At 38.2% G+C, this 11630-nt stretch overlaps 1 protein-coding gene across 1 annotated transcript in view; it reads right to left on the bottom strand.

The window, feature by feature from the left end:
- Nucleotides 1-11630, bottom strand: part of LOC106811724 — a gene marked incomplete in the record, with an annotated part of 19437 nt that overhangs the window by 5779 nt on the left and 2028 nt on the right. Inside the window, 21 exon segments of the mRNA XM_014815431.1 lie at nucleotides 1-617; nucleotides 842-929; nucleotides 1072-1158; nucleotides 1763-1929; nucleotides 2186-2277; nucleotides 2737-2816; nucleotides 3286-3330; nucleotides 3543-3589; nucleotides 3873-4027; nucleotides 4349-4527; nucleotides 4983-5085; nucleotides 5330-5458; nucleotides 5960-6055; nucleotides 6305-6389; nucleotides 7057-7223; nucleotides 7695-7837; nucleotides 9156-9235; nucleotides 9461-9542; nucleotides 10488-10590; nucleotides 10839-10913; nucleotides 11445-11529. The exon segment at nucleotides 1-617 is cut by the window's left edge and continues 1 nt beyond it. Coding sequence (XP_014670917.1) covers nucleotides 1-617; nucleotides 842-929; nucleotides 1072-1158; nucleotides 1763-1929; nucleotides 2186-2277; nucleotides 2737-2816; nucleotides 3286-3330; nucleotides 3543-3589; nucleotides 3873-4027; nucleotides 4349-4527; nucleotides 4983-5085; nucleotides 5330-5458; nucleotides 5960-6055; nucleotides 6305-6389; nucleotides 7057-7223; nucleotides 7695-7837; nucleotides 9156-9235; nucleotides 9461-9542; nucleotides 10488-10590; nucleotides 10839-10913; nucleotides 11445-11529 — 2705 coding nt within the window.

Raw genomic sequence — 11630 nt, 5'->3', positions numbered from 1 at the left:
TAGAGATTTGTGTGAGAGCTTATCCTTATCATATAATACATCACGTTCATACTTTGTGTCTACTAATACTGGTTCCTCATCTGGTTCAACTGGATGGAAGGGACATCGTTGAGGAGCGCTCCCTGCGCCATCTACTGGCTGGTCTAGAGCATCTTGCATGATAACGTCTAACTGCTTCCTTGTGGGAAACGTCACATCTAAATGTCCTTCATCAACAATAGCTGGCTCGTTGAGATAGTCAACGTGCTGTTTTTTGCCTGTCGTAGTTATGGGACGATGTTCACTGTCTAGTATCACCTCTTCTACATCATCAAGTTGAGATACTTTCTTACTCTTAACTCCATTTTTATCTGCTTTATCCTCATTGTCATTGGAAGAAGGTACAGGATGTGTAGCTTTGCTGGCATGATCAGACCTCTCGTGTCTGTTGGGCTGCGCCTTATCATTTGACGCATCCAGCTGATGCTTTACCAAATCTGCCAGTTGATCTGCCAAATTCACCCGCTCATCTATATCGATTACAACAGCATCCGAATCTTGATTCCTCGCTGATTCATCGTAGTAGTTTGCTGCAGGCAACACCATGACGTCATCAACACGCCAGAGTCTCTTCAGATCTGTAGCAAAACAAGAATCACCGATGATCTATTTAAGAAATGACAATTAATGCAGTAAATTTCGTTTAAAAGTTATTCATAGACAAATAGACTGTAATGGATAAGAATATGTTGGGTGTCAATAGTGAGGCCGGATGAGTGAAATATGGTTGCCGGGCGTACGACGTATACGAGAAAACCTATACAATATACATCACATAGCATAGAAAAATAATTTATCTCACCATTTTGGTTTATATTCTCCCACGTTTCAGATGGTGATTTGGTTATCTCAACTTCTTGTTCATATGTGAAGGGGATTTTGCCGCCAATCTGAAGATAGATAGTAATACTCTGTTTATATTGTCGCATATTTGGTACCATACATCGAAATGTTACACTTCTGATATTTTAGTAGAGATATATTAGCGGTATAATATAATTGTGATGGTATCTGATATTATATGAGTCATACCTGCAGTATTTTAACAAGCCACGTGCCTTCGTGAAGACGCCCACAGTCGAATCTGCCATCAAGTTTAGAGACGTTGAGGTAATCGAACTAAGAATAAAAATGATCCTGCATTTTAACTCGTGCTATAACACTTGTTATGATGATGTAACTCATGATGATAGTTGTTGTTTGTGGTAGTGGTGGTGGTTACTTTTGAGCGTGTTTTGGAGTGTTGTTGTTGGTTGATGGATAGCGGTCGGTGGCTTAGTTGCTAAGAGTGATTGGTGTTTGTGGTGTTAGTAGTTGTTAGCGGTGATGGCTCTGGATGGTTTTGCTCGCCTGGTCGTCATCATGCTCGCTGTCGTTATATATACTGTTATCATTGCTGTTGGTGGTGTATTAATTACGCCTGCTGCTGCTGGATGACGTCATCCTAGCTGTCGTACTTGGCGAGAGTGGTGGTGAACCGCCATAATTATGTAAACAGGGACAGGATTCGAAACAGGACATCTAACAAAATATATATATATATATATATATATATATATATATATATATATATATATATACCAGAGAAACCGCATAATGTAGTGTTTTGCGTCCCGAACAGTGGATAACTGAATTTGCAATAGAAAGCAATGTAACACATTTACGCTGTGCACGTTTGGGAAATACATTGGTATCATTACGACCTTTCTGGATAATCCCAAACCTTTTTCATCACGGTTCCCTTGTTCCACGCGTGCTTTAATTTCTGCTGACACTGCAAAGTACCCTCCGGCGTGTAAAGTTGCATGGTAAAAGATAAGACATCAGAGTTCATGTTGTCCTTGTCTAATGCCGGGAATTCCAGATACTGCTTGTTTGGATCATCTAACCCTGCAAAAAGAATTAATTTTTACCACGACTTATTTTTGAATGACCAATTAAGTGCGCCATATACAATCGTCATTGGCATTGAGGTCTCATTGTCTGGAATTTCTAGTATTGTATAAAGATAAACGGGTATTGGTGATTCTAATGTTTCTTAGTTAATATCGCCATGCTACGAGAGTAATATACGAGAGTAATATACGAGAGTAAATGATAGAAAACTGAAATGCTAAACATATGACTGATTACACAGTGGACCAACCTTTGCAAGATGGTGGGGTTACGTTGACATCAAAGAAGATTGTGAACCATAGAGTTTCTGTGGGCGGGTTCATAGTGTATGTGCGTTCGCTACTGCGTCAGTAAAGGTAAAAATTGCATTAATTGAGTAATAACGTTACGAAAGATCATGTTACGAAATTCGCACTTACGGAAGTTATAAATGATAAACTAAATCGAGATACGAAAAGTAAATTCTGCATAACGGAATTGCGCACATATATTAAATAATGAATGATATACAGTTGATACGGCAGATAAATGTCGTATAAGTATATAAAGCCTTTATAGCTTTTGTTTAGCCAGCTGTGCTCAGACACCTACGTGTGTATTGGCACACATGATTCAGCAACAACCCGTGACCATGTTAAAAAAATTAAATGAAATTTTGCACTTCAACTATATGTTGTGCAGAGGCATGATATAATATTATGCTATTATTATCAGAAAGGCTTAGTTATATTATGCTCACGGCTGGCCGAGCGCACGCACGCTGCCCCCACACACGAGAAAATCATATTTAAATATACATACACAGGGTTAAAACGACGGGTTGATAGGTGTATAGCTCTCAGGTGGCCGTATGAGTAGCATTGAAAAGCTGGCTTCTGAGACTGAAATTGAAATGTATATGCGCCTATATGTCTTTCGAATCACCATATTTTCGCGTAAAATACAAACCATGATAAGCCCATTTATAATATGACCTAGAAGCAAAATCAATATGCCGAAACTGATTTTCTTGAATAGAGATAACAATTAGTGCAACACTGCAGTAGGTTGTTCGCGAGTAAACGTGTAATTTACATAAATATAAATAAAGTGCTTGAGTTGTATTAAATTGGCAAAGTGATTACATTGTCAGCATTATGGGACGTGATAACGGCACACAGACGACAATATAAATCGCTCTAATACCTACTAATTGTACATTTGTAATTGCCTATGAACTCAAAGAAACCAATATGAACTTTATATCTGCAAGCATAATATGTTAATCATTTTACTATGTAACTATAATATGCAACACCTATACGACACACGTATATTATACTCATATTACGACACACTTATTCAACTTACTACAGCAGCTCGGAGCGTAACGACGGCATTAGCTTTCTTCTCATTCTGTCAAAACAAACATATATATATATAAACATAATCTGGGCTTTCCACTAACTTGTGTTTTACTTAATTTATTACTCTTTACATATGTATTGTACGTTTGCATATAAAGGTAATATTCTTTGCCAAGTAATATCTTACGCTATCTACGTTATTACGTAATGTTTATAAAATATAGAAAGGATTAACGGACGCGACGATGTATTATAACCTACCGCAGTAAAATCAATCAGGTATATATATTCATCCAGTCGGCCGAGCCCTATAAAAGGATTTCCAGTAAAACTAAAACAAGTAAAGAACAAGTAGCGCAACGTTTCCTAAACAAAAACGAATTAAGTTAATTCGAAATGTCCCGTTTTTTTAAATTATAATTAGTTAATTAGTCAATTAGACTAGGCCGACTGTGATTCATCTTTAACGTAATCGCATCCCTACCTCTCATCTGCCACGTTATGGCATAATAATGATAATTTTACAAGTAATTAAACAAAATCGCCCTTCACCCACCGCTTTAATTGCCATTCATGGCTTCCCTTACTCACCATTGGACGTTTGGTGTGCAGAGAATTGATGCAGGCAGCAGTTGTCACGCGGCATCATTCGCGGCAATAGTTTCCAGTTCCACACATCGACCTTATACGCAAGCGCATACTCTCCTTGATCGTTCAGCTTCTTTAGCGCGAGCTTAGCCAACTTTCTGTCGGGTAGTGCATGCAAGACAGCATTTCACTTCACTATATCCGAATAAAGCACAGAGTCCGCGCTCCCGTGTATGGTCACTAGCTATTCCGGTTCTATATGCAATATTCATATACAGAACGATGACTCGTTGACCGCTCTTTACTGAATATATATATTATATATAATATATATATCAGGGGTGAATAAAACCTCTGTATTATTCATTACGCATTTTTAGACAAGTTATGTGATGATGTGACAAGTTACAATAACTACTTTCATCCTCACTATGATGCTTTTCCGCTCAATTAATATGCAAAAAAAGCTATCAACTCACCGTATCAACTCATCTGGCACTGCGCGTTTCTGCGTTCGCTCAAAGTCGGTGAGCAACCATTTAACAACGGTTCTACGAACAGGGTCGTCAGCAGACAGGGAAAACTTGCGAGCGAAGAATGCAGTATGAAACATCGTCAGTAGGTGTGGAACATCGTTGATCGTGAAGTCTCTTGGCCCCTGCGTAACCAAAGGTGCCTATTATTGCGAAGCGGCAAGCTCATGCGGCTTAGCTTGCAACAGAAGGTGATGCAGGTATTAAACCGTTGATTATATGGGTTAGGACTGTTATAGTCGTAGCGTCGCTATATAAGTTCTTAGAGGCGTTTCAAATGTCTGAAGTACAAGTGAGATCACAAGTTCTGTTTGATCTCATACCGATATCTACTTGTAGTTACATGCTTTTTTTGGCTGCTATTTTCCAGCGTTTTTGTAAAGAATTAATTGCATTTTAATGTCTTACATGATCAGCTATCGTAAATAACACAATTTCGCATAAACAGTGTGTTGGAATGCATTATAAATCATTAACGTAATATTCAGAACTGGTAATTCTCGGAGTAACTATAAAACACGCCATTCAGAATATAATTATTAGATCCCATAACTGAACTATGCATGCATTATATGATTACCATAGACATAATATCAGATGCATTGAGTCGGCGGTATAATGTCTTCGCGTCGTGCACTTGCATCGGAGCCGTGTATCGGTGATGCCCTTGTACAAATGTATCGCTGCAATGTCAAAGGCATATGCTTAGTATAAGTGAAAGACGACTCGGAAACACGGCACTCCCTACTTCATCACAGAGCATAGAAATACGGAAAAGACAGTAACCCAGCTTAGGACAAGGCCTTGTGATGTAAATGCGGCAAGGAAATAGCGTCAGTTATTATTTTAGAAAGCATCCTGACCATAATGACGGTACTGTGGTGTTTGTGGGAGAACTAACTCATCGTCGTGAATTCCCCCACTTACCTAAGATGAGAGTTGCGCAGCATGGTCAGGAAATAGCTTTCATCAGGAATGCTAAGAGTCATCGCCGTATACTGTAGCCATCCAAGAAGTTTTCTACCATCTACAGACAGGAGATGCTCCACGTATCCCCTACAAAAGTTAATGACAATAACTGTCTCAGCTCCTAGATGGGCTGACTACAAACACTGCAAACAATTTGCTCAATTTTGTATAGATAATGGTTTGGTTATAGTTATAGTCATAGTCATGACCATGGTCGTGGCCGTGGTCGTGGTCGTGGTCGTGGTCGTGGTCGTGGTCGTGGTCGTGGTCATGGTCATGGTCATGGTCGTGGTCAGCGTCATCGTCATTGTCATCGTCATGGTGGTCATGGCCATCGTCGTGGTCATGGCCATGGCCATGGTCATGGTCATGGTCATGGTCATGGTCATGGTCATGGTCATGGTCATGGTCATGGTCATGGCCATGGTCATGGTCATGGTCGTTGTCATAGTCGTGGTCGTGGTCGTGGTCATGGCCATCGTCGTGGTCGTGTTCATCGTCATCGTCATCGTCATGATCATGGCCGTTTACAACATGGCACGTCTGGATTACGAACGTCTTACTATGAACGCTACTTAACAAACGTACCGGTTCAGTATGTACCACTGCGTTGAATGCGCTATGTCGGCATTCTCAGGGAATTTCCGTGTGCACACCTTGTACAGGTAGTCACCGCAAGTGTACCTTAATTCCAATATAAGATTATATAAAGTAAATTAATAATAATATCAGGTTAATAAAAATGATGATAATAATAATAATAATAATAATAATAATAAAGGTAAAATTGCATGATTTATTATGAGTATCAATTTTTATCTAATCAAGATTACGTAATAATTTTTCATGACACTGATCACGTTGGTCTATATATCAGCAGACGATTTATTTACCCTGTAGAGATTGGAGGTCATTGTTCTAGATCATACTTACCATGCATAACCGGAACTTGTCACATCGCCTATATTTGCATTCCATCTTGTGTGGCGAGGCTTTAGATATGCCCCAAAATTATTTCCTGTGCAACAGCAAATATCAATTAACATGCTATCTAATATGGTCCATAGAGAATCACTGGCCGTGGATAATAATTCAAAATTTTTACCAGCATGCAACGTAGTGCTTATTGTCTAATTCTAAATATTCCGTTACAATTATGCGACTACAGGGCTAAAAAAAAAGTACAGGTAATGATCTATCTACAGCAGGAGTAGATAAAGGGAATTCCCTTTATCTACTCCTGATCTACAGGTAATACACTAGCTGAAGAGCCTGTATTCCGGTATCACATCCGTTTCTAAAACTATTTGTTAAAACGAAATATGCCTTCAATATTTGAGCATGTGATTACATAATTGTGATACATTGTGAAAAATAGGCAATATATCGCTGTAAGTAGCTATTTGCTCGAGAAAATGTGGCATAATTAATCAATAATGAAACAGCAGCTTCCCATGGTGGCTACTGGTTGTGAGACCAATCTTTATTTTTGCATCACATTTCTTAGTTATGTTTGGGTGGTTACAAAGACAAAGACCATCATAAAAAAACAAGTAGCTATAGTTTTTATATCAAATACTGACATTACGATGGCATTTTGATGATAATTGTCACCACGGGTTATTTCCACGAGGCAGACCGAACTCAAATTCGTCGCAAATATGGAGTGTTGTGGAGGCGGTTACCTCGGTAGGGCGCAAGTGCTGCTGAAAGGTCTTCAATGGGACGAACAGGCATGTCGCTGCCGCTCAGGTTGATGACAAAGTCCCAGGTTCCCATGCGCAAGAGCTGCTCCATGGCCTCTAGCTCGGCACGCACGATGCCGTAAGCGCCCCAGTTTGTGATGAAGGATCTGAGGACAACTACACAGATGCAATATACGGACACGTAGCAGGTGTAATTCCATTCATTACGCAATTGTCACAACGTTGTATTACGTACAATGTTCAATAGCTAGACCTTTTGCGCTTGGGAAATACCGCACTGTGTTTGACTGCCTGTATAATGACGGAAACTTAGTGCCGATAATTAAAATAACTGTAAATGAATAGCAAAATATAAGCTAGATATGAAAATCTAAAATGTTATTAAACTGAAAGGTTGTTTTTAGATAATTTAGTGCTAGCAATCAAAAGATACCCATTCTTATCCACCAAGATATGAATACATTTAATTTAGTGTAGAGAATTTTTCAGTTGATTCGGCGTGCAGCAAATTATAGTTATTCCAAAGCAATCAGGAGTGTAGGCCTAACTCTCACCGACCCTTCATATTCGATTGCATAGTTACATACATGATATGGTATGAACGTTGTATAACTCACCGCTCTGCGTCAAGTACTTGTAAGTTATCTTTAGCAAATGAAGCCAGAGCCTCCAATAAACGCGTCCTGAACTGAGGTTGTCTGAGATCAACGTGCACCACGTAGTAGTGCTCTGGCCTGTACACGGCTTTTATCAGTTGCAACTACAACGAGACACATTTATCTCTGCTAAATCTTATTCTTCTGAGCCGATCAAGCAGCTGTATCAGTATTTCAGCTATATGAGGGAATTATATACTTTAAAATGTATAGATTGATTGTAATATGAGAAAGTTCTTGCTTTTGGAGAGCAACGTAAGCCATCATGACAAGACAAGGAAGTAGCTTTAACCAAACGTAAAGACACTCGCAATAACGCATTATATGCAATGTTGATTATAACAGCAATGGCTGGTATCTCTTTAAAATCAAAAGCGTCTACCAAAAGAGTTTAGTTATATAGTCCTACTATCTATAACTATGCGCGCTGCATGTAACTTAGTAGGGCAAATCTGCGTATGCAGTCATGTGGAGTTATTTTCAAAAGGTGCATCCGCACCCACGATTATTGTGAGCGTTTATGTGAGGCGTCAATAGGTTGATTATTTGACGGTTTCGCGGAATCAGCTACACGCGTAACAGCGGTGTATCTTATTTGGTTTATTTTGAGTTAATAAATCAGATTTATCGAGCACCTATTATTTTCGACTGCTCTTATTATTTTGATCCACACCGGCACCACATTCATGAAAACAATTAAGCTAACGTTACACGATTTTCAAATGCCCCTGCAATCACAGCGCCTCTAGGAGAATGAGCCATGAGTCAAACGTACCCATTTTATTACTATACCCATCTTTCTAACACTATGGAAAAAAGAAAAGTGGTGAAAGCTTTCACTATATCGCGAAAACTACTTGTTGCACAAATAAGTAACTCAGAGTATTCAAGAACAAAGTGGAAGAGGAAATTTTGCATATACTTATCTAGATGATGATAAAATATTTAAATCATTACACACATAAATATTTTAACATTACATGGAAAAATTAAATACTTAAAAATGAGAAAAAGATATAAAAACAAAAAAACTTGAAAGAAATCAGTAAAAGTGCAACCAAGTGGTGTAACCAGATAAGGGTCAAGGCAAGTATCAAGGTCAGATCACTGTCAATGTTAGGATCAGTTCAACAAAGTGACCAAGGCGGATGGGAAGCAATAAGGATGTCTACTACTCATCTAAAATGGCAGCAGTAGTGAAAGTATCTATGCGCTGGTAGAAATTTTTAGGCAATTTATACCTCCCGTTACAGAATGATGAGAGATTTGTCACATAATGAAACTAATCACTATAGTAAGTAATGAGTTTCACGGCAAACGCAGGCCTCTATTATTAGCGGCGCTGTTATTCATTGGTCCTCGTACCGTGAAACAAGATATCTCCTGCATCAGCACATAAATTAGATATGCATGAGTACTTACCACTGCTTCTAGGCCATTGTGGGCTAATATAATGAAGCCTAATCTCGTTGGAATCAGGCCCATATGTGGATCCTTTTGAACTGTAAAAGTAACGGATAAGAATAAATCCGCACGACTATAATTGTTAACACTGGCATAGCAAAATTTGATTAATACTATTCGAAAATGAAAGGGATATCGAAAATATTATACGGCTGGTTTATAAAATGAACAAAACCTGTACAAGACTACAAGTAAGACACTTGTAATGTCAAAGCGTACCGTAACACGATAGATTTTCATGGAACGAGAAGGCAAGTTGCTACCTTTACGATATGTTGTGGTGTCTGCCCAGCTTCCTTGTTGGGGAAGAACTATCTTGTTGAAAACGAGGCTACTAGAGTCGACCTGCGTTTTTTAGAAACATCTGCTGTTAACATAATTGCAAGTATAAGTTTAGTAAATGTGTAGAAACAATTTCTGTCGAGAATATAGTTTGTGCGCTGATAACGGCATCTTTAAGCATGTCGCGATGTTACGCAGATTGTGCGTAGTTACACGGCGACATTTTGTGATCATACGGGATCTTTAGGAAGCAATTAAGTAGACCCATATTTATCTAAGACGAAAATATATCAAGGTTTTGATTATGGAGATTTTGTATACTAGTATATAATTATACTACGTGTAATGCCCCGCATCTTCTTCGTTGAAATCGATAATCCAGCAATGCAGACTGCATCTATGTGTGCCAACAATAGAACATAATCAGATAATCCTGATAACTAACAATACACAATGTTTTGTATGTTTAGGAATTTGACAATACACTGTGTATTGTTAGCGAGCTTTCAACAATACACTGTTTATTGTTGAACACCTTCTAACAATACACTTTTTTTTAGTTAGTTTATTTTTTGATTTGTAAACTTAAAATTGACATTTATTTAAATGAATTTATTGAAATTATTTGATTGATTTTATTGAATTTATTGAAAATAAAATTGAATTTAAATACACAGTTGTTAGGTACCTACTACAATACACAGTGTATTGTTAGAAGGTGTTCAACAATACACAGTGTATTGTTGAAAGCTCATAGGTACCTACTACAATACACAGTGTATTGTTAGAAGGTGTTCAACAATACACACTGTATTGTTGAAAGTGTATTGTTAGTTACCAGGATTATCTGAACATAATATATAATAACGTAGACCGCATCTGATGCCATAACCGCTGCATCATCGTACCATCACCCTGACCCAGTCATACAACCATCCTCCCCCTCATCACTCATGCATCCATCACTACCGCGAATTCGCCTTGCTACTGTTCGGCTACTATATGTACCGTTGTGTTCACGAACGTAGGTGCGGCGCATAATCCTCTCTGGTTGTATTGCCACGAACAGAAGAAATCGACAACTTCTTGCCGACACGTCTGTGATGGTATCCTAGAATCGATCCCGTTAAATCTCATAACAATTTCAACAATAAACAATTTACATAACAGTAATAAATAACAAAAGACCTCTAGACTAATATAAGCACACACTACGCACAGTAGGTACCTACCCGCGATACACTAATCGTACATCTAATGTTGCGCAACAAAACAGAGAGCACATCTTCTTTAAATATTCAAAAAAGTTACCACTGTGAGTTTTTTTATTATCTTATGGAGTATTTTAACAAATCTCACCTGACTAAAGTATGCCACAGTGCATTAGCCACCTGCTTCTGCTGTGGTGGTGGTGTAAAACAATCCCCTCTAAATCTGTGCAATTAAGACAATTAGAAAATTGAGGACATTGCAAGTAATCTTGAATTTTGCGAAATTAAAAAAAGATATTTCTTGAAACTAACGTTTCGATCTAGTTTAGCATCGGATGGATACGTGAGGAGTTATCTCAGTCAAATACACGTATATACTACGAATACGACGAAGGGACACGTACTCGAGACAGATTAGCATAACGTGTGCATAGTTGTACATTTTGAAATATAACAGATTTCAATGTTCATGATTTAGGGCTAGCTAGACAATCGATGAACGCCATTAAGATCACGTAGAATGCATAAATATTTTCCCAAATATTGTAATTATTTGTTAATGCTCCTCTTGTAACATAGGAGTAATGCAATTGGTGAATACTAGCTCAATAGGCCTTACTCGACACTTCATAATTGTATATTTTAGCAACGTCATTCTCATATTAAACTTGGAATTTTTATAATATTCCGTAGTTGTCATTCTGTGTGCCTTAAATACTTATAGGTTTTCACATCGATGTAATTATCTACTCACCCAAGAACCCCCGCCTCCGTTACCGGCGGGCATTTTACATTAAATACTTCGTCGATGTGAATTTTGTTGTGAAAGATGTCTGTATCTGGAATATTGAATAATAGATATGCATGAAACCATAGCCTAACTGGGCAATATATATATATGTGTGTGTGTGTGCGTGCGTGCGTGCGTGCGTGCGTGCGT

The sequence above is a fragment of the Priapulus caudatus genome, unplaced genomic scaffold (genome assembly GCF_000485595.1).
Source record: "Priapulus caudatus unplaced genomic scaffold, Priapulus_caudatus-5.0.1 Scaffold568, whole genome shotgun sequence".
NCBI lineage: Eukaryota > Metazoa > Priapulida > Priapulimorpha > Priapulimorphida > Priapulidae > Priapulus > Priapulus caudatus.
This window is presented reverse-complemented; position numbering and strand designations above follow the sequence as displayed.